The following is a 22,725-nucleotide window of genomic DNA, read 5'->3' on the forward strand; positions in this document are numbered from 1 at the left end:
GCGGCCCCTGAGTCATGGGGGCCTGGGGTCTCCGCGCCTGGCCAAGAGGGCTGCGTGGCCATTTCCACACCTCCACACCTGTGCACCAGGCCCCACTCAGAGGCACGAGGCGGTGCGAGCCCCTCTCCCAGAGAGCTCAGAAGACGGCTCCGCCACACCTGAGCCCTGGCAGCCGGCAGACCTGCCTCTAGGAGGCCTGGGCTCTGGGCTCTGTCCCTTCACCGGAGGGGGGAGGACGGGGAGCGTGGGCGTGTTCCCGGGAGCAGGAGGGAGCAGAAGGTCCGCGCTGCTGGGAGGAGTGTGCCTGTGTTTCTGCATGTGTGTAGGGTCATCATTTGGAACTTTAAGGCTGGGATCCGTCACACATACATCGGTTAGTTTTCCCTAACTCTCAGTACTGTGTGACAGTAAGAATATTTTCCAAAAATCAAACGCGTGGCACGAGGGATCGTGCAGGCACTGCTTAGTGTGGTCAGAAATGGATGTGTGCAGATTTAGTTTTCAATTTTCTTTTTCTCTTTTTTGGTCTACTGTGCTTTGGTGAGCCACATTTTAGAATCTCTATGATCCAATTTCCCCCATTGGTCCAGTGAGCTGGCTGACCCAGCCGCCACCTGCTTAAGGTGCCACTTCACCCTAGACCACAGCGGCTGGGCACCCGCTCTGCAGGAAAAACCACGGAACTTACCAGGGTTTAGGAAACGGTGCGAGTTTGTACACTTCTTGATTGCGGTGTGTCCCCACAGGCACTTAAACTCCCGCCCCCACCTGTGTCCTGCTGGCTCCTAACCTGCCCCCCTCCATGTGGCTGCGTCGGAGACGTGGGGCAGGCGCCACTCACGGAAAAAAGGCAGCAGAGGGGCTTCCACATCATCGGAACTTTTATTCCTCAGGACGCTACACGCTCCCTTTCCTGGCGGGGCAGGTCAGTGCATCGAGTTCTGTTTCCGTGGAAAATGTGCACCTTGGAAACTGCATGACAGCCCCTCAGCAGGGTCCCCGCGGCCCACCGCGACACAGGCTCGGCAGCAAGTTCCTCCAGCACGAAGCTGGCCTGCCCGGGCCCAGGTGTGAGGGACTGTTCTGCTCCCAGCAGCGCCTGCCGACGCTTCCCTCCGCGGTCTCGGCGCAAGCGTCTGTCCCTGGCCGCCCTCGGAGCCGTGCCCAGCCTGGCATGCATATGCGGTGGTTAAGGATACAGTTAAAGGGTCAATCACGCGTGTCCACGACAGAGACGCGGCGGCCTCACACCGACTCTTCGGTGGACAGCAGTAATGGGTTGATGTACTCGAAGCCTTCGAACTCCGACTGGTCGATCCTCTTTATGGCATCCCTGTGGGCAAAGGCGGTAGGGGCGGGGCGTGGCCTCGTGTTCATTCCCTCCGGGGAGGCGAGTCACATTCGCAGAAGAATCCTCCCCCAACGCCCACCGGAGAGATGATGCCAGGCGGGCGGGACTCAAGGGCAGGCCGGGTCACCAGCCGCCCAAGGTGCTGGCCTGCCATGGGGCTGCCCGAGGGGTCCTCCGGGGTCCCCGCACCCAGTGGGACTTACTCATCGTCTGGGGTCAGCTGCACGGGCTCGCTGGTGAACTGTGTGTCAAAGTTGTCCAGACCGTAGTCGTCCGTGATCTGGGGCTGGAATGGAGGGAGGGCCTGCTTCTTCTCCAGCTTGGAAAAACAAGGCAAGAAGGGTCAGCTCCGCGCGGGCATCATCCCTACCAGACTGAGTGTTCTGCGGGCACTCGAATCACAGAACGAAACAGTAAGAAACGCAGCATTTCAATCTGCCGAGTATTTGAATGCCAAGTGTTTCTTCTTACAACACAAAATCTAGAAAATATCCAAAGTCAGAAAAATTGTTGTCGAGCTGAGAGGAACGCCGGCAGTTGGGCCACGCTGGCCACATGTGGGATGGAGCAGGACCCCCGGCCACCCTTGCAAGGCCACCCCATTCCTGGGGGTCCTTGTTGAGAGGGGCACCAACGCTAACTGGCTGAACAAGCCGTCTCATGACGTCTTGGAACGCTGACCATAAAGGCACAGGACCTGGCCACAGCACCCTGCCTGCACTGGTACCGCGCGATCCATCTGTCAGGAGCCTCCTGCCGGCCCGTTTCTGCCTATCGAGGCATCGACTTCAGAATCTCAGGTGCTGCTTGGCAGGAAAATGCCCAGCAGGTGGGCCTGGGCCTCGGCTCAAGGCTCACTTCTGGCCGCTGCGTATTGGGCCTTGGTGATGCACCTGTGCCAGGGAGGGCAGAACGCTGGTGCCTGGCACAAGTGCCACAACACACACAGGTGAGGACAATGAAAGCCCCTCAGTTCCCCTGACTCGTGGCCACTTGTCCCAGTGACACAGCTATGCTCTCCCACCCACCCACAATAGGGTCTGAATGTGCCCCCCAGATTCACGGTGAGAAACTCATTCCCCAGAGCAGCAGGGTAGGAGGCGGGGCCCGATGGGAGCCCCGCCCTCACAGATTCCTGGAGCTGTCAAGACAGCTTGGGCGTGGATTCCTCTCTGCTTTTTGCCATGAAGGCACGTGGCCTTCCTCCCCTCTCCCCTCTGCCCTCCGGGGAATGCGGCGTTTGGGCACCATCTTGGAAGCAGAGATCTGGCCTCACCAGACACCAAGCCTGCTGGCACCATGACCCTGGACTCCCAGCGTCCACAGCTGGGAACGACCTCTGCTCCCTGGAAATAACCCAGGCTCAGGTATTCTGTTACAGCAGCACCAGGACAGACATTCACGCTCTGCCTCCCTCCCTGTCTAACCCACTCCGACTCACCCTCTCCCTCCCTTGCTATCCCACTCACTCATTCACTCGCTCACTCTCTAGCCCACTCTTTTTTTTTTTTTCTTTTTGAGATGGAGCCTCACTCTGTTGCCCAGGCTGGAGTGCAGTGGCGCAATCTCGGCTCATTGCAACCTTCGACTCCCTGGTTCAAGCTACTCTCCTGCCTTAGCCTCCTGAGTAGCTGGGACTACAGGCGCCCACCACCACGCTCAGCTAATTTCGTTGTTGTTTTTTTTTTGAGACAGAGTCTCACTCTGTCTCCCAGGCTGAAGTGCAGTGGCGTAATCTCGGCTCACTGCAGCTCCACCTCCCAGGTTCACGCCATTCTCCCGCCTTAGCCTTCTGAGTAGCTGGGACTACAGGTGCCCGCCACCACGCCTGGCTAATTTTGTTTTTGTATTTTTAGTAGAGACGGGGTTTCACCGTGTTAGCCAGGATGGTCTTGATCTCCTGCCCTCGTGATCCGCCCGCCTCGGCCTCCCAAAGTGCTGGGATTACAGGCGTGAGCCACCGCGCCCGGCCTCTCTAGCCCATTCACTCACTCATACACTGGCTCGCTCACTCTCTAACCCACTTTCTCTCTCTCTCCTTCCCTTCCCTTGCTCGTTCTCTAGCCCATCCTCCCACACTCATTCACTGCCCCCCCCCGCCAGGTGTGTGCTCCTGTGCAAGACTGAGATCCAGCTGTCAGCAATAGGCACCGTTTGACCCCAGCCTTGTGGAGCCACCATTCAACAGGCTTGAGGGGAGGACGTAACGTCGCTCTGCTCCCTTTAGTGCCAGTCAGGATGGGGCTGGGTAGGTGTGGCTGGTGAAAAGAATGCAGCCCCCCAGTTGCTCTCTGAGGCCCCCAGCCCCTGCAGACCAAGCAGAACAGCCCAGCTCACAGGCGGATCACAGGGCACTCAGCAGCCGCCTTCCCTCCGGAAGAGCCAAGAAGGATCCCAAGACCAGAAATGCCCCCAGCGTGGCTATGCCTGTCCCTGGTGCCCTGCCTGCTCGGGGGCAGCACCCCAGATGTACTCTGACCATGCTGGCACTACAGGGATCCCCATCCTCAGGACCCTCCAGTCATTCAAGCTAGAATTGGTGGGTTTCTGCCTGTATAGGCATCGGCTACCGAATCTCAGGTGCTGCTTGGCCGGAAAATGCACAGCAGGAGGGACCGGGCCTCGGCTCCCAGGCGCACGCCCCACTCTCCACTGTGGGGTCCAGGGTGGTCAAGAACAGCCACAACAACAACAAAAGCCAAACTGGGAACAGAATCATGGAAAAAAACCCTCACAGGCTTTGGGGAACTTACATAGAAATGCTCACATACACTTCTACTAACGTGGCAGCTACTAAGACTCCACAAAATAGACAAACTTCCACGTCAGGCTGGACACGTGTCAGGGCTGTGGCCGTCTCAAAGTGGGGCCACCGGCAGCATCCACGGCCAGGCCACTGGGTGGAGACGGTGCTGGGGAGGAGCCGGAGGGACCAGGGCTGTCCCCTTAGGCAGAGCGGGTCACCTGTGGTGTGTGCACAGCAGGGTTGTGGGGACACAGGATGGCCCCTTCATCAGTTACCCACATTCTTTGTATGAAACACTTCCTGATAAAATGTGGAAAATGGGGTATTTTTCCACCCGAGTCCTGGGCTGCTTTGTAAACAAGTGGCAGGGCGGGAACAGAGCAGGACCCAGCTGGAGCTGGCCCAGCGTCCTCCAGCCCCTGGCCCAGCCTGTTCTGCTCTGAGGGCTCGAGGTTGCCTCGGTTTCCCTGACAGCATCCCCAGGGGCCAGCGTTGCCTCTTCTTGCTCAAAAGCCTTCAGTGCCCATCTCTGCAGCTGGAATGCGGGCTCCAGGTCAGGGCCCACGGTGGCCTGATGCCTTTTTCCACCGCTGCTCCCTGCACCCAGCCCATGCACGGACACCCTGGCCTCTCAGAGCAGTGCATTTGCGTGCACACTGGCCCCAGGTCAGACACTGTGGCAGTAACAGGTGCTGCCCCTGTGGCTGCAACCACAGTGATCTGAGATACAACAGGGGGCCTGCTCTGTGTCAACGGGGCTGGGGGCCCAAGGGCTCCAGTTCTGAAGGAACATGTGAGAAACAGCCTGAGGGAGCTGAGGGCTGGAGCCTGGGGAGGGCACAGCCATGCAAAGGCCCTGTAGTGGGCGCATGCCTTGTGTGCTGGAGGCCACAGAGGGGCCCCGTGAGGCCTGAGTGAAGGGGCTGAGGAGGAAGACGCTTTTGGACACAGGAGGACACTGCTCTCCACAGGGCCAGGCAGGATGCCGGTGGCCTGGTGGAGGTGGCAGGGGTGGGGCGGGGAGCAGCAGCAGGGCTAGGGGGCTGGGCGAGGGCCTGCGTGGCAGAGCATGGTCAGGCACAGGATGGATGGGCCTGCATGTGCTGGGCAGGGCCTGGAGGCGTCCAAGGGGACAGCACGCCGCGGTCTGCTTTGGCCATACTAGCCGGCCACACAGAAACATCCTGGAGCCAGTTCTTGGCAATGTTGGGGGGAGGTCCCTGAGACCACCCGGCACTGTTGGGGTGATGACTGGTGAGCACCTGGGCTGCCACCGGATGCAGGGCCGGGCCCAGGAGGCAGTGCCCCGGGGACAGCGTGGGACTCCTAGGCTCCTGGTGCGCAAATCACAGGAAACGCCCAGAGAGCCCCGGGGTGGCGGCACAGCAGTGGTCATCCGAGCATCCAAGTCATCCGTGCGTCCGCGTCATCCGTGCGTCCGAGTCATCCGTGCATCCGCATTGTCTGTGGATCCGAGTTGTTCGTGTGTCCACGTCGTCCGGGTGTCCATGTCATCTAGGTGTCCACGTTGTCCGTGCGTCCATGTCATCTAGGTGTCCACGTCATCCGTGCATCCGTGCGTCCGAGTTGTCTGTGTGTCTGCAGCTGGTCCCCACGCATTTTCATAAGCACACAGGTCGGCCTTAAAGCCCCACCAAGGTTCCACCACTCAAGGCTCCAGCTGGAGGCCCACGCCTGCCCTGTGCCACGCAGCATGGGGTAGACAGAGGGGTTCACGGGTGGCCAGGCCAGGGCACTGTTGCCTTCTACACACTCCAGGCTTGAGAGTTTTACAGCCACACAGGTTGGCCCTGGGTAGTGGGGCTGGCACCAACCCAGCTGTGGGGCCCGTCCCTCTCCATGAGGTCACAGCTGTGATCCCCACTTCTGACGGCCTCCACTGCCCCACATCTCCCACAACTGCCTCCCGCCCATTCCCACCCCCTGCCCAGACACAGGCCATCTCTCTGTGGCCTCTTGTCACCTGCCCTCTTCTGCGTCTTTCCGTTTTCCCCTCCCCTGCCGCCGGCTCCTTGTGCAGCACGTGACGTGGCCGGGTTCCTCCCGCCGAGCTCCTAGGAACGTGCCTGTCGCGCGTGGGAAAGTACTGAGGCTCCCACGACACAAAGCATTAGAGTCCTTGCTCCTCCCGGGAGCCTCCCACCGGCAGCCCTGGGCCCACGTCATGGACCTGATGGGGGTGGGAGGGGCAAACTGCTCCTGGCCCTGAGGAATCTCCCCAGCAACGTGGGCAGCAAATGACTCTCAAGAGAAAAGGCTGTCACCATGGGAACGTTTCCATCCAGGGGGAGACGAGTTAACGCAGCACCGCCCGGCCATGGGGGACGCATGGGGTTGGGCAGCAGGTGGTGGCTCAGCTGTTAACCCGCCACCCCTGTTCACATCAGTGGGGAGCTGGGACCACACTGGGAAATCCATCACTTCAAATCCCAGACTCCTGAGACTCACAAGCACACATCACGTGACCCACAAATACCTGGGCTTTGCGCTAAGTACCAGGGGGCCTGCAGGGATGGGGACCCTCTTAGAGTGGCAGCCCCAGTCAGCAGGCCAGGACGTGCTGTCCAGGCCCAGTTCCTTCAGAATGAGCCTGTCACTCAGAGCTCACCTGGGACAGGCCCAGCAACTTCCCCACGGCCTTTGCTCCCACAGCCGAACTGGAGGACTCAGGATATAGGAGCCTGAGGATGCGCCTGGACTGGTGGAGGGTGGCGTCTGGACACAACCCATGGGAGCTCCCGCCAAGATGAGCACCGCCTCCCGGTGCAGGGGCAGGGAAGGTGGATCTGCGCTGCTGGCGGGGCCCTTGGCACACACCGCCTCTCTTCTCCAGGGCAGCGTGCAGAGAGGCCGGGCTCCAGGAGGAAAGCAGGGTTGGGGACCTGGTGCTGGGCCCCAGAGCCACACCCCAGTGGCAGCAACTGCCCGAGCGGTGCTGGTTCAGCTGGGGGCAGGCCAGGAGGGGCTGCGGCGGCTCTGGGGTGACTGTGACCCCGTTCCAGCTCTACCCTCGGGGGGCGGGCACTGTGTCCTCTCACCATCCACCCTGCTGCTCCCACCGCCTTCCCCGCAGTCCATGACAGAGACCCTGAGTCCACAGAAGGGGACCAGGGCCTCACGTGTGCCCCACTCCCACACGGAGCTGACACCCACCGAGGGACTGTTCTCAAGCTTTGCCCACTACAGCCCGTGGAACTAAGTCCAGCACAGCACCTAGGGGGCCCCCAAAGGGACCAGAAAGCAGCCGCTGCAGGAACAGGTGGCCCCCCTTGAAAGGCGAGACCGAGACCACCGGGCCTGCAGCTACGCCCTGAGCACCTGCCCAAGAGAAACGAACACAGAAGCGGGTTCACAGGTGGTGTTCACAGCAGCACGATTCCCAATGGCCAGAAAGTAGAGGCCACCCTATGTCCACTGAGGATGGATGCAGCGGTGCGGTCTCCATGCAGTGGACGCGGTGAGTGGGGTTCAGCGCAGGAAGGAGGCAGCGCCACGTGCTGCTGCGTGGGTGCACCTTGTGGAGACGATGCTGAGGGGAGAGGGCAGGCACGAAAGGCCGCGGCATGCCCAGGTCCATTTCCATGACACGTCCAGACCAGGCAGAGCCACAGAGCCTGGCGGAGCAGCCACTGCAGGGCGTGGGGAGAGGCTGGAGTGGGTTCACGTCTTCTCTGGATACAGGGTGACGAAAGTGATTGCGGTGATGTCGTATAGCTCTGGGCCTGCTCAAAACCACTGAGTCGTGGACGTTGGGTGAGTGGGGGGAGCACCTTCCTTCTGCTGAGGTCACATGGTGCACTGCATGGAGGCGGTGGTGACCCCCACAACCCTGCTGAGGCCAGCTACAGCAATCTGACCCGAACAGCCACACCTCTTCCTAAAAGCCCCAAGAGCTGATGGGTGGCAAGGAAATGGCAGAAGCAGAGCCGGCGGTCGGTGGCAGAAGCAGAGCCGGCGGTCGGTGGCAACAGAGCTGGCAGTCGGTGGCAAGCCCTTTGCGGGCCTCTCGGGCGGTGATGGAAGTCACAACACAGCCCGCAGCAGCCAGGAAGAAGTAAGTGATGGGAAGCTGCTCACATGGGCAGTCACGGGGGCGATTCTGCAGTGTTGGGACCCAGGTGGGAAGCCAGGGCCGCTGACTGCCTTCCAAGAGACAGCCCACAGCACGTGTGTGCTGGAGGTCACCTGGCGAGCTCACTGCAGGGACGCAGACCTCTCCCAGCTGGAGGCCAAGGGTGGCCTCGTGGTCCCCTTGAGTTCTGGCTGGGGCAGGGTTGGACTCACACACAGACTGGACAGTGCTCCGAAGAGAAGGAACCCCTCACTCTGCAGCAGTCATCTGTTCTCATCCGTCCACTCCCGGTAAAGCAAGAGTGGCTGAGAGACAAGACCAGGGGCCCGGCTGGCATCGAGGCTGCACCCAGCATTGGGCTCTCCTGCGGTGCTGGTGGGCCCAAGGTGGGCGTGGAAGAGAGGGTGGGAAAGGCACAGTGGAGACTCAGCTGAGACGGGCGAGGGGAGGTGGCTGGGAGCGGGGATGTTGGCTCCTCATGTGATTACTAAGCACCTGCCACGGGCTCAGCTGGGTGGCATGTGGACCTGAGTGTGTGTGTGGGTCAGAGGGGTTCTGTGGGCCAGAGATGGGGATGCCACCACTAACACCAGCTCGGCCAGGTGTGCCTGAGACAGACAGGGGAACGCCACCACTAATGTTGCTAAGCCAGGGGTGCCTGGACCAGAGAAAAGGGGACGCCACCGCTCGCCTCCTCCTGGGCCTGAGGACGACAGTCAGAACCAAAGGCAGATCTCTGCTCCCTGATGCTCCCAGAGGCATACACTTAAATGAAGAATTTGCGAAGCTGATTCCGCAGCAGGTGCCTATGCTCAGAACATTTCTAAGTGTGCACATCTGACAACCCCATGACAGAGGATGGCCCCGTCCTAGTTTGGCGGCAGCCCAGCCGGGCTCTGGAAGGGCGGTGTGCGGGCACGTTCCGACCACCTGACTCCACCTCCCCCGCGCTCCCACACATGCACAGGCGAAGCAAGTCCTTCGACTAGAGAGTGACTTGTTGGGTGGACAAGGGCCCCCACTGACCACAGGGGCCGGGGAGTGACCCCCCGCGCTGGCCAAGGCTGCCTGGAAAAGTCGGTGGGTGGGGGAGGGGAGCTCCCATTGCCTCAGAGCTGGGCTTTCTCCTGGTTCAGTTCGGCCTCCTCCGAAATGCGCTTAATGAGCTCTCCAATCTGCTTTTCTTCCTCAAGAGTATATCTGAAAGGTTTTATTTCCGTAGCTCTGCAACCATTTACACAGCTGGAAACATATTTCACAGACGGTCCTAGCTTCAGACGGGGTCACCTCCCAATAAACCCTCCACGGGCTGGAAACATCCTGGGTGGAGAGTACGCTTCCCACAGCACCCACGACCAAGCGGCGCAGCCTCGCCTGCCTTAACCTGCCAGACACTCACGCCAGCCAGCCCACTGTCTGGCAAAACCCCCTGTACGCTGAGCCCTCGGGGCGTCCGGCCCCCTCCTGATCACGTGGCCCGCAGGGGCTGCGGTCACTGCCCCTCATCACAGGAGAGTACTGACCTCACATGGCCACCTGGGGAACGGTCAGAACTCAAAGCAGAGCTTTTACCGAATGCGCCCTGCTCACACGTCACCGAAATCAGATTCCTAAATCCAGCCAGCGTACGTCGGGCCCTGCCCACAGACTCACTCTCCTTCAATACCCGGCGCTAAAGCTGAAGCCGTGAACGCTGCCACTGCTGGTCCTGTCCGGTAACTGCTGATAAAACCAGCCACAAAACCAAAGCAAAGGCCCTGCTCTAGGACGGCCCCCACTATCAGATCCCTGTGGAACCAACAGCCAATGTGCTCACAGGCCAGGACACACGTGCCACTAGCTCCCGGCCACACCGAGCCAGCACAGTCGGAGGGTGTCAGGAAGCGCCATGGGCCGAGCTCGTCCGGCCCCTCACTCTCCTGGCTCCGGAGGACGAAATGTGTCTCCCCATCCCTCGTCGGGGCCCTGGGGGGTGGCCCCCCATTCCCAGCTGACCCTTCTGGGAGACAGGAGCCTTGGCTCCACACAGGTGGGGCCGTGCCAAGGACCAGCCCAGCCCGGTGGTGCGTGAGCTCACACAGCCCACCCGGCCCGCGCAGCCCCGGCTCTGTCCACCACGGGTGGGGGGTTGGAGGGGTGGGGGTGGGGCTGGGGGAGTTGGAGTGGGGTTGGGGTGGATATTGGGGTTGGGGTGTGGGTTGAGGGTTGGGGTTGAAGTTGGGCTGGGGGTTGGATTGGTGGAGGGGTGGGGGTTGGATGGATTTGGGGTTGGGGTGGATATTGGGGTTGAGGTGGGGACTGGGGTGGGGGTGTTGGGTTTGGGGTGGGGGTTGGGTGGATATTGGGTTGGGGTTCGGGTGGGGTGGGGTGGGGTTGCGTGGATCTGGGGTTGGGATGGCGATGGGGGTGTAAATGGGCTTTGTGATGCTTTACCAAGTCCCAGTCTATGCTGCGGAAGAACGCGTGGGACTTGATGTCTGAAAATCCAGTCTGTGGCCGGCAGCCGAGCCTCTCTTTGGGGTCCTGGAGGTTAGAGTTCAAACAAGGACAAGTCAGCCCCATCCCGGAAGCCCCAGGACCCGCTCTCCTTGGTGGCCGCTCCGAGCACTGACAAGCCCTCCCCCGATGCTCTGACCCAGTGGGTAGAAATCAGATGTTTCCTTTACTGAAAGCTCCTTCCCCCACGTTAGGCTTCGTTCCGTTTTCCTTGGGCATACGTTCTCATTTTGTTAGGTGTGAGTAAAAACGGACGACTCACACAAGAGAGCTCAAATACTGAAGCGGAGAATCAGCCCACACACCCGATACACAGCAGCTGATGTGAAAAAATGGCCGACAGCCGTGACTGGCCCTCTGCCCACCAACACCGAGGCCACGAACGAGTTTGTCAGCATGGCCAGAAACGTACCTTATTTAAAAATCCTTTTAAAACATGGGAGGCTTTGACGGACAGGAACCGGGGGATCCGGATGGGCTTCTCCAGGATCACTGCAAGGACGGAGCCTGGTGAGCACTTCCCCGCGTGTGTGATTTGCCCAGTGCTGCCCAGACTCCTATTCTGAGTAGGAGCTTTGGGAGCTCAGACTTGGGGCCCTGGAGCCCCCTCCCTTCCTACAGCCCAGCAACATCTATAACCCGAGTCCCGCCGGGTCCTTCCTGGGCCTCCCAGTTACACACGCTGGCATGTGTCGTGGGAACAGGTGTGAACCGGCGGCTTCCCCTCCTCAGCCCCAAGACTGCAGATGCATGGGTGCCTCTGCACGCTGACAACCAGAGGGCACAGCGGAGACAGCCACGTTCCTGGACCCCACATCCCCGCGGCGCTGAATTCCAGACCAGAAGCAGGTCCCGGGGCCCCCAGGTGGGAAGGAGCCCATGATGGTGGCTGTGGGTTTTGGGGGCGAGGGCTGTGCTTTCAGCTCCGTACAGCCAATAGCTGGGGCTCCAGGATGTGCTGCTGGCCAGGGCAGGAGGGAGTTGGAACTGAATCGGGACAGGTTCTCTTTCCTGCTGACCCCCAGGTGGGGTCACCCCACCCTACGGCCCGGGGAGTGGCGTGTGGGACAGGGTCCGGCCAGGAGGAATGGTTCCTGGTATGCTTTGCGTGGCACTGCTGCTCCTGGGCCCCGCAGGACCCTTCCACCTGCACCTTTGAAAAGGAAGGAAGACAGTCACGCAGGTGAGGGGGACGCACGCGCGGCGGGGCACGCACCTTGGAACAGGTAGTCCTCTGTGTTCATGTCCGGGTTGTCAGTGATGATGTCGAAGGGGGAGCGCCCGGCCATCATCTCAAACATGAGGACGCCCAGTGCCCACCAGTCCACGCTGAACCCTGGGGGAGGGCACACGGCCGTCACCCAGTGGGGCCACGTGGGCCGGCAGCAGGGCGAACCCGGCTGGGGCTGGTTTTCATGCCCAGTTGACACGAGTGTGAGCCAGGGTCGAGGGGGCGGCACACAGGCCTCTGTGGCTTCCACTTTCCAGACAGAACCAGCACCTCCGCCGGGCAGCTCGGCCTCCCTGCCACCGTCCCTGACACTATGGAGGTCTCCTGGGCTGTCTCTGGGCTGTCAGTCCTGCCAGGGCACCTGTGACCACAGAGGCACGAGGCACTGGTGGAACCCGCGGATGACCCTCCTCTCTCGTTTCTGCTTTTACAGAACTGAGCTTGAAGAAGCCCTTTCGCCGCACTAACGAAAGACTCTCCCGGGTTTTCTTCCACAGTCATTTTGTTTTTTAAAAATGTTCAAGTAGCCAACCTGATGGGAATGTGTTCCAGCGCACGAGGGGTGGGAGGCCCTGAGCAGTTCTGCCCGAGGACGGCAGCTGCCCCTGGGTCCCCAGAAGTCCCCCTGCTCCCTGCTGAGGTGAGATGCTGCTGCTGTCCCACCCAGAATCCCCATCCCAAGCTGGGTTCTAGAATGGATTCCAGCCCTCCAATCTGCTGTCTGTCCTCCTCTGGCTACGGAGACTTCCATCGTGGCGGCGGGGAGCCCAGTTAGCCCCGGGGGTGAGTGACCTGCCCACGCTTCCTGCCCCACCCCCATTCTGATGGCAAAGAAAATGTGTAAAAATGTCTGAAGGCACACTCATGTATGCCTCATTGAAAACACCAGGATGAGGCCGGGCGCCGGGGCTCACGCCTGTCATCCCAGCACTTTGGGAGGCCGAGGCGGGTGGATCATGAGGTCAGGAGATCGAGACCATCCTGGTTAACACAGTGAAACCCCATCTCTACTAAAAATACAAAAAATTAGCCAGGGGTGGTGGCAGGCGCCTGTAGTCCCAGCTACTCGGGAGGCTGAGACAGGAGAATGGCGGGAACCCGGGAGGCGGAGCTTGCAGTGAACTGAGATCCAGCCACTGCACTCCAGCCTGGGGGACTGAGCAAGACTCTGTCTCAAAAAAAAAAAACCAAACAAAACACCAGGATGCAAAAGTGGATGGGGTGTGTACAAACACAGTATGCGTGTGCACACAACACACACGGATGCCCAATACATACATGAACACTCAGCACAGCACACCAGCACACACGCACACAGGGCTGCACACACATGCCCACCACGTCCATGTTTCACGCCCAGAGAGTGGAGAGGAGCAGAAACACTCCGGTGTGTGTGGCGCCCTCAGCTGCAGGGGCTGCGGGGTCCTCTCCACACGCTCCTGCACCCCCTGGTGTTCCCAGACACCTGCTTCTCCCCAGCCACGTGGGCAGCACGGGGACTCAGGTGCCGCACCCTGTCCCACCCCCGCTTTCTGTGTCTTTCCCCTCCCTGTGTCCTTGGGGCTTCTTGGCAGGAGAAATCCTGTGCGGTGCCCTCCCCAAGAGGCTGCTCAAGTGGACACGGGAGGTTTTCAAGAAATAAAATAAGGGGCTGAGACCAGATGATGACATCCGGCTGCGAAAGAGTGTGTGGCTTTTGGGTGGAAAATGGTCAACGAAACGTCTCCCCCGCTGCTGGGCGAGGCGCGAGGCCGTCTCTGGCCCCGTGTGCTCCGAGAGGGGGACAGGGCCGCGGCACTCACCGTACTCCTCTCCCCGCAGGATTTCGGGGGCGATGTAATTCGGGGTTCCGCAGAAAGTGCTCGTTGTGTCGCCAGGGCCCAGGCCTTCCTGTGGGGGCACAGTTACCACAAGAGGGTTCTTGTAGACACCACCCCGCAGGATGGGCACCCTGAGAAGCACACGCGGGATGCTCGGGGGAGGCGGCCCGAGGCACGCACCTTGCACATGCCGTAGTCCGTGAGCTTGATGTGCCCGTCCGCGTCCAGGAGGACGTTGTCCAGCTTTAGGTCCCGGTAGATGATCCCCCTCTCGTGTAGGAAGTTGAGGGCGATGCAGATCTCGGCCGCGTAGAACCTGGGGGCGGGGATGCTGTCATGGGGATGGTGCCTGTGCCAGAGGCTGCACCAACAGCTCCAGCCTGGGGGCCGCACGCGCCAATTTGCCCCACCACGGGCCAGGCGTCCTCTCAACGACCAGGCCCAGGATTTGAAAGTTCAGTGCACAGGGCCAGGGAGGGAAATGCCAATGAAAGCTCCAGGACGCCGCCCCAGGCGCCTTAGGATGGCTTGCTGTCAGAGACACAGAGAACGATGTGGCAGCCTCCACACGGGGAGGAGCAGGCAAGTAACATGACGGCTTCCACGCGGGAAAGACCGGAGCCCTGGCACGTTGTGGTAGGAGTGCACAACAGCGCTGCTGCTGCGGAAGACGGTCCGGCAGGTCCTCGAAAATTAAACACAGCGCCAGGCTGGGCGGCTCACGCCTGTAATCCCAGCAGTTTGGGAGGCCAAGGCGGGCGAATCACCTCCTGAGGTCAGGAATTCAAGACCAGCCTGGACAACATGGCGAAACTCCATCTCTACTAAATATACAAAAAAATTAGCTGGGTATGGTGGCACACACCTGAAGTCCCAGCTACTCTGGGGGCTGAGGTAGGAGAATCACTTGAACCTGGGAGGCAGAAGTTGCAGTGAGCTGAGATCGCATCACTGCACTCCAGCCTGGGTGACAGAGCGAGACTCCATCAAAAAAAAAAAAAAAAGAAAGAAATATGGAGTTCCTTTGTGGTTAGCAATTCAGTTTCTGGGCCTATACCCCAAAGAACCAGAAGCAGGGTGTTCAAGAGATGACTTTGCACCCGTGTTCACAGCAGCACCGTTCACCATGGCCAACACGCGGACGCCACCCAATGCACCCCAAGGGATGGACGGAGAAGCAAAGTGCGGCCCCTCCATCCAATGGGCATTATCCAGCCTGAAAAAGGAAGGCAACCCTGAGACAGGCCACTGCACGGATGAACCCTGAGGACTCCAGGACACCAAAGGACCAACACTGTGATTCCACTCCGAAGAGGGTCCCTAGAGTCCTCGAATCAGAGGGACAGAAAGTGGGACATGCCCGTCTGGGGCGAGGATGTGGGGGTGGGGCGGGGGACAGGAAGGAGTGTCCGATAGACCGAGCTTCAGCAGCGAAGAGGGGCGTGCCCTGGAGACGGGCCAGTGGTGGCTGCATGGCACAGGGTGCCTTCAATGCCACTGAACTCCATGCCCCAAAACGCTACCTTTTATGTGTGTGCATCTTGCCACAGTTTTTAACAAGAGCGTTGTGGGAAGTGAGTGCACTGTTCTAGATTTATTGCCTACTGTCCTATTGCCAGAAAGAATCTAAGGTGACTCACAAAATTGCATGGAACCTTCTTAAGGAAGGAAGTGAGGAAAAGAGAAACTACAGAAGACAGGAAAGGTCCAGGGAGCTGAAATAAGCCCCCCGACAGTCCTGGAGGCCCCATGGCTGCTGGGGGAGGCCCCAAAATACAGAGACAAAAGGGAGGGGCAGGAAGGAGTCTCTCAGCTCACTCTAGAAAGAGACCGTTCTCGTTCTGCTCCTAACGCTGAGTGAACGCTGGCCACGCTGTGCCACCAACAGGGTGAAGAGCAGAACCACGGCAGAGCCACCATGAAGGCAGCACAGTCCCAGGCCTCACTTCTCTCGGACCAGGCTCAGACCAGGCACCTGCTGCTTCAGGGGTGGGGCCCAGGGGACTGGTTCTGAGACACCATAACTCAGGGGACCTCCCGAAAGTTATGATTCTGCAGCAGCTATGGAATGCGTCCCACTGTGGGGGACGTCACACTGTGGGGGTCATGGTGCCCTCTGCCATCCTCCCCGGACCTCCCTCCCTTGAGCGCCCGGCTGACCCCTGGAGAACGTCCCCGGCCCCCTCCGCGCACACCCACCCGGCTCCCCCACCCCCGCATGTACCCACCCAGCCCACCCCCCGCGCTCACCCACACGCACCCCCCACACGCGCACCCACCCAGGCCCCCCTGCTTCACACGCACCCACCCCTCCCCACTCCCCCGCCACGGGCACCCGCCCGGCCCCCTCAGCGCGCACCCACCTGGCGTGCTCCTCGGGGAGCTTCCTCTGCCTCTGCATGTGGAACATCAGGTCCCCGCCGTTGACGTACTCAATGACCAGGAACAGGCTGCAGGGAGAGAGGCGTCGGAGGCTGCAGTCACCTCGGCAGACGGCGGCCTCCTTAGACAGAAGCCCCACAGAAGCAGCCTTCATGGGCTGAGCCCTCTCAGAGGTTCAGTCTTGCAGAGGCCTGGGGCACTGGGGGCTGGGGAAAGCAAAGAGCAGCAGGACCACCCTGGCAGCAGAGAGGGGCTGGTGGGGATGGGCTGCAGGGCGGCTTGTGAAGTGGGCAGGAGAGGGAGTCACGCAGGGGCCTCACCGGCCTTTGCTCTTGGCCATCGTGTGTGGACCTGGGAAGTGTGGGTGGGCCCCAGAATGAAGGAGGTGGCTTGTCACCAGGTGGGAGCGGAGGTGGCTTGGACCAGGGCAGGGGGCTGGGGCAGGATCTGCCGGGGGCTGGAGCGAGGCGGTTTCTTGCATGGGGACAGCACTGCAGGCCCCGGGTGGGGCGGCCTTAAGGCCTGGTTTCATCGCTGTGAGGCTGAGGAGTCCGCCAGCCCTCCAAGCGGACAAGCTGGGGTCAGGGTGAGGCCAGGCGGGAAGTGGCCTCCTGGTTTTGCAGACGGGATCGTATGATTTTAAAAGACCTGCGGACGTCATCAGGACCACGCAGGCCCTTCCTGTCGCAGGAACTGGGCCACGTGGTTTCTCTATTCCTAATAAGGTCTTTCCTACATTTCATGAGACTCAATTTTCAAAATTAAATTCCCACACAATCTCCCAGAAATACCCTGTGGTGGGCACCTTGCGGGTTTTTAGATCAGTGGCTCCTCTGGCACCTGAATTGTTTATTTCCTTCGGACCGGTGGCTGCTCCTGGCTGCCCCTCGTGGAGCAGGGAGTGGACGAGGGACGTGTGCGGCGAATCTGCCCCTTGCCCTCGATCCCACACAAGCTCCCACACCACCGCCACTGTTACACCTCCAGGCACCTGTCCCTGCTCCTGCCCTCTGCGAGCTCCCAGAATTAAGCCAGAGAGGACAGGGGCCAGTTTACACAGGGCAGGTGAACTGGCTGCAAATCATCTGTGAAGTTTCTGATTGGAAACAAACTCCTAAAAATCAAAACAGCCCTGGACCCTGAGTGCGGAGCTGGTGAGACGTCCACCTGGCCAGTCTGTCCACCTAGCCAGTCCAGCATCCGGAAGAACAAGCTGTGCCTTTGGGGAGCGGCTGGAGAAGGGAGCAGCTGGGAAAGGGAGCGGCTGGGAAAGGGAGCGGCTGGGGAAGGCTCCTTCCCTGGCTTTTGTTGTCTCCCCTGCCTCCAATGGATGTGCCTGGAAACTCTCTGGTAACCTGGCCCTTGCCCTTGGGGACTCGCTGGTCCACTGCTGCCTGTTTTGTAAGTAAAGTCTTATTGGAACGAGGCCATGCTTCCGTCTACTATCTATGGCTGCTTTCAGGCCACCGTGGCAGAGGGAGTTGCTAACAGAGACCCTGTGGCCCGCAAAGCCAAAAATGTCTACTCTCGGGCCTTTCAAGAAAAAGTTTGCCAATTCCCGGTATAAACAAAATGCAATGACAGAAAGAGCAGCTTTGAGGGTGCCCTCGGTGTGCAGGAGCATCCTCAGTGCATCCATGGAGGGACTCATTCAGTAGGTGTCAACCTCACGGGAAGGAAGCTGCATGAAGGCCACCAACCCCTGGAGCCCACACATGACCTCGGAGTTGGTCAGAAAGCTTTTTTCTTTTGTTGTTGTTTTTTAAAATCATAAATTTTATATTATAAAAAAGGTAAAGAAGAAAAATAAAACTTTTAATTTTACCTTCAAAAAAAGTTTCACATTGGATAAAAAGAATTACTTTTTAAAAAAATTATACTTTAAATTATACTTTAAGAAAGTGCAAATACACATGCCATGGTGGTTTGCTGCACCCCATCAACCCGTCATCTACATTAGGTATTTCTCCTAATGCTATCCCTCCCCTAGCTCCCCACCCCTCGACACGTCCCGGTGTGTGATGTTCCCCTCCCCGTGTCCATGTGTTCTCATTGTTCAACTCCCACTTACGAGTGAGAACATGTGGTGTTTGGTTTTTTGTTCCTGTGTTAGTTTGCTGAGAATGATGGTTTCCAGCTTCACCCATGTCCCTGCAGGGGACATGAACCCATCCTTTTTTATGGCTGCACAGGATTCCAGGTGTCACGTTTTCTTCATCCAGTCTATCATTGATGGGCATCTGGGTTGGTTCCAAGTCTTTGCTATTGTGGACAGCGCTCATCGGCTTTTTTCATGATTTTATCATCTACATCTGTAACACCCATCACCATGACTATGTTGCATCCAAAAACCTTGGTTAGGATCCTTCGAATGATATCAGATCTAACATATGAGCAAGCATGGCCAAGGTGCGCATGGGCATACACAGTTGGTCTGCAGCTATACCAGGAGGCAGCTTCGGCGTGCACCACGATTAGGGGTTCCTTCCTTCCGGTGAGGCTGTCGTACACCTGCATGCCTGTCTCCCGGCCCATGGGCTGCAGCCAGGCCCACCCGCGCCCCCCGCTTGCCGCCCGGCCTGCAGGCCAGTGCCACCCAGACGGCCTGAGGCCCAGCGCGGCCTGGAACAGCGGGGCGCCCAGGCCTCGGCCGTGAGTCCTTAGCATGTCAGCGGCCAGTGCCTACGACTGGGCAGAGACAGGAGCCACCAGTCAGAAAGCTTTAAGAAAGGATTTATTCAAAACCCTTAGAGTGCTCAGGTGCGGTGGCTCACGCCTGTAATCCCAGCATTCTGGGAGGCCAAGGCGAGCAGACCACCTGAGGTTAGGAATTCGAGACCATCCTGGCCAACATGGTGAAACCCCGGTCTCTACTAAAGATACAAAAATTACCCAGGGCTGGTGGTGTGCACCTGTAATCCCAGCTACTCGGGAGGCTGAGGGCTGGAGAATCGCCTGAACACAGGAGGTGGAGGCTGCAGTGAGCTGAGATTGCGCCACCGCACCCTAGCCTGGGCAAAAGAGCAAGACTCCATCTCAAAGAATAGAATAAAAATACAAAAACCGGCTGGGCATGGTGGCTCAAGCCTGTAATCCCAGCACTTTGGGAGGCCGAGACGGGTGGATCATGAGGTCAGGAGATCAAGACCATCCTGGCTAATACGGTGAAACCCCGTCTCTACTAAAAAATACAAAAAACTAGCCGGGCGACGAGGCGGGCGCCTGTAGTCCCAGCTACTCGGGAGGCTGAGACAGGAGAATGGCGTGAACCCGGGAGGCGGAGCTTGCAGTGAGCTGAGATCCGGCCACTGTACTCCAGCCTGGGCGGCAGAGCAAGACTCCGTCTCAAAACAAACAAACAAACAAAAAACAACAACAACAAAAAACAAAAACCACAAAAGCCCTTAGGGTGACTTCACTGCACATTTTTTGCCACCAGGAGTTACAGGCCCCAATGGGTGCTAGTCCCTTCCGCCCGTCCCCTGCGAGAGGAGCCACGTCCACCCCCACAGTGCTGCTGCAGTGTGCCTGGGAAGGGCCTCCACGGCCTCTGTGGGTTCATCCTAACTTTAAGCTATCACGGCCCATAGGACAGGGACAAAGCCAGTGCCATTTCCAGAGAAAATAAAGAAATAGGTGAATTCTAGAGAAAAGCATCAGTACGATGCCTCAGGAGGCTGAGATAATTTGGGGGACGTTTCAACACTCAGAGGTAGAGGTGGAGGCTGCTTCCTCCTCCTCTCCAGAGAAAAGCCCATCGTGGGAACTGCGCTGAAAGCCATTTCTCTCTGCCCGAGGCCTAGGACCCAGGCAGCTTGCTGAGAAAGGAATTTATTTAATTTACAACTGCTCAAGTGGCAATGATGGTGGGTTTTTTTGTCTACAGAAAAACCTTAAGGCTACTTTTGACATTTCTTCAGAGCAAAACAGGACAACCTGGTGTCAATTCACTCTGAAGGCGACTCGGCGTGATGCAAGCTGAACTGGCTGCTGACAAAACACCTGCTACCACAGCTGAGCGAGCTCCGAGCCCACTCCTCTCCTCACGCTGTGGTGTGCACCTGTAATCCACGTAGGCACCGTCCTGCGTGGAGGCTCTCAGGCAGGGGCGCAAGGCCAGGCCACGGGGCGTGTGTGGCTTCACCCATTGGCCCCTCGGTAACACGCACAGTCCTGACCCCAAGGGACACTGGGAAGTACGGCTTGGTGGGGGCTCAGGCTGCCCCTCCGTGTACCAGTAGCCACACTCGTCATGTCGTGGCCTGATCTGGGCTGGGGATGCCCCTCCCTGTCCTGGCATCCCATGTTTGCAAGGGGAGAGGAGCAACCAGAGCCCAGGTGGGAGGCGGGACGCGGGACGCACGAGACACGTGCCCTCAGAGATGTTTTTTTGAGACAGGATCTCACTCTGTCACCCAGGCTGGAGTGCAGTGGCGTGATCATGGCTCACTGCAGCCTCAACCTCTCAGGCTAAGGCAATTCTCCCACTTCAGCCTCGTGAGGAGCTGGGACCACAGGCTCCCACCACCACCGTCAGCTAATTTTTAAAATTTTTATAGAGATGGGGTCTTGAGATATTTCCCAGGCTGGTCTTGAACCCCTGGCCTCAAGTGATCCTCTGGACTCAGCCTCCCAAAGGGCTGGGATTACAGGTATAAACCACTGCACCTGTCTCGTCTGCAATACTTAATCAAATATGCAAACGTGAAGAACGCCAGCAAAAATGGATTCATCAACAACCAAAGACAAAGTGCAGCCTTCAGGAACTAGGCGAGACGCCGACTGCAGCCAGATCCAGTCCCCGACCCTGCCCTGGAACCGGCACCATCCAACAGACAGTGGGAAGTGGAGGGACGGCAGCTGCAGGGGGATGCTGGAAGCTCACAAAACCTCCTGGGGGCGGCCAGCGGCTCCGGGAAGCTCACAAAACCTCCTAGGAGGTGAGCCCTGTCCTCGCTGCCACCTCTTCTCGCCACTCCCCCCACCCTCTCCAGGAATGCAAAGTGCTGGCTCAGAGGGAGGAACCGGAGGCACAGGAGACGCTGCTCTGAGAGTCAAGAAGTAACCAGATGGGTCCGGGCCAGCTGCCACCATGTGTGTACAGAAAGTTCTGGTGGAACGCGGCCACACGCATCCCTTCACACAGTGTCTGAGGCTGCTTCTGTGCTAGAACATGTAGTTGCCACAGAGGCCACACGGCCCACAAAGGTGGAAATATTTACTGCCTGACCCTTTAAGGCAACCTTTGCTGACCCCTGGTGCGGCCCTCAGTAAGCGTCAGGGGCCACTCCAAGTCCCTCTGTGTTAACGCACATGACTGCATCACCAGGAAGTAAGTTTCAGCCCTTGCCGTTTTACAGATGGGGAAGCCGAAGCATAGACAGGCTGGGGGACGTTCTCTGGCTCACACAGCTCCTGGCTTGTCAGACCCAACATCAGACGACTTGGGCAGGCTCAGAACCCTCAGTTGGAAACCCCACTTTCAGGTCCTGTCCCCGCCTCACAGCGGACACCATAGCGGTGACAGAGCTACCCCCAGAGGGAGAAGGCCAGGGGTCACCTGGGTTCAAGGAACAGGAGAGGAGAACGAAGGAGATAAGCAGAGGGGCCACAGAGGCGGGTGTGGCCGTGGTACCGTCATCACAGGGCACGCTGGAAAATCCGATTCCTGACTTGGAGAGCAGGACGGACATTAAAGTTCTGAGGAAGATGCCAGCAGATGAGGAAAGGTGGTAAAACTCAATCAACAGAAGGATTTTACTTCGTCCAAAGAAATCTACTGGTGGGGATGCTGGCAGGCCTCGGATTTCTTCATCGAGGATAAAATGCCAGAAAGTGCCCGGGAAATGCACCCAAGCGCTGGAGGGCAGTGAGTCCCAGCAACCATGGGGCTCACATGCAAAGGCAAACATGGGTGTCCGCAACACGAAAGGACACGTGGGAGGCAGCCCCTCACCTTCCAGGAGCCAGGAGACACGGCCTGGGGTGAAGCTGAGCAGAGGAGAAGGCACGGCAGGGTGCAGCCGTGGAACTGGGTGAGAACACCCCGCCTCGGAAGGGTAAGGCTCACGACATCACGAAAGCCAGGGCAGAGCGAGGCAGCTGCCCTCCATGACACCCAAGGCCCAGCAATCGCACAGGGATCCCGCCAAGAGGTAATACCAACGCGATTTAGAATGTTCCTGGGAATTTAAAAATCAGGAAAATTTAAAAATCCAATGAAACCTGCACAAGTAAAGGAAGCTAGAGATCAGACGCCAGAGTGTGCAGGCAACTCTCATCATTTTAGGCCGCCTCGGCATCCATTCTGAATCTAAGTTGGACTTACTCCCACCAGAAGCAGGGCTGTCACCTTGACAGTTTCCAGTTCCACATCCTCCCATTCCTCGAGCTGGCCCACCCAGACACCCGCCCTAGGCAACTGGCCCCGGTGACCTCCCTGCAGCCCCACTGATGCCACGCCCCACAGTCACAGCGCGGCCCTACCGTGGAGTCCCCCCCAGTCACAGCGTGGCCCCACCACGGAGTCCCCCCCAGTCACAGTGTGGCCCCACCACGGAGTCCCCCCCAGTCACAGCGCAGCCCCACCATGGAGTCCCCCCCCCA

General features: G+C 59.1%; 1 protein-coding gene across 3 annotated transcripts in view; it reads right to left on the reverse strand.

Moving 5' to 3' along the window:
* Positions 1 to 863: 863 nt before the first annotated feature.
* The window catches only part of PRKCZ (protein kinase C zeta), a 145,645-nt gene continuing 123,783 nt past the window's right edge, over positions 864 to 22,725 (reverse strand). For 2 of the 3 annotated variants that reach the window (XM_023215135.2, XM_023215137.2), the window contains 8 exons: positions 16,101 to 16,187; positions 13,918 to 14,053; positions 13,720 to 13,807; positions 11,903 to 12,022; positions 11,099 to 11,178; positions 10,624 to 10,713; positions 1,555 to 1,670; positions 864 to 1,333 (listed from right to left, as the gene is read on the reverse strand). In XM_023215135.2, coding sequence (XP_023070903.1) covers positions 1,246 to 1,333; positions 1,555 to 1,670; positions 10,624 to 10,713; positions 11,099 to 11,178; positions 11,903 to 12,022; positions 13,720 to 13,807; positions 13,918 to 14,053; positions 16,101 to 16,187 — 805 coding nt within the window. In that variant the 3' untranslated portion in view covers positions 864 to 1,245. Of the gene's footprint in view, positions 1,334 to 1,554; positions 1,671 to 10,623; positions 10,714 to 11,098; positions 11,179 to 11,902; positions 12,023 to 13,719; positions 13,808 to 13,917; positions 14,054 to 16,100; positions 16,212 to 22,725 lie in introns of all 3 variants that reach the window. The other variant, XM_023215136.2, reaches the window with a different exon arrangement.

This window comes from Piliocolobus tephrosceles, chromosome 1 (assembly GCF_002776525.5).
Source record: "Piliocolobus tephrosceles isolate RC106 chromosome 1, ASM277652v3, whole genome shotgun sequence".
NCBI classification, from domain to species: Eukaryota; Metazoa; Chordata; class Mammalia; order Primates; family Cercopithecidae; genus Piliocolobus; species Piliocolobus tephrosceles.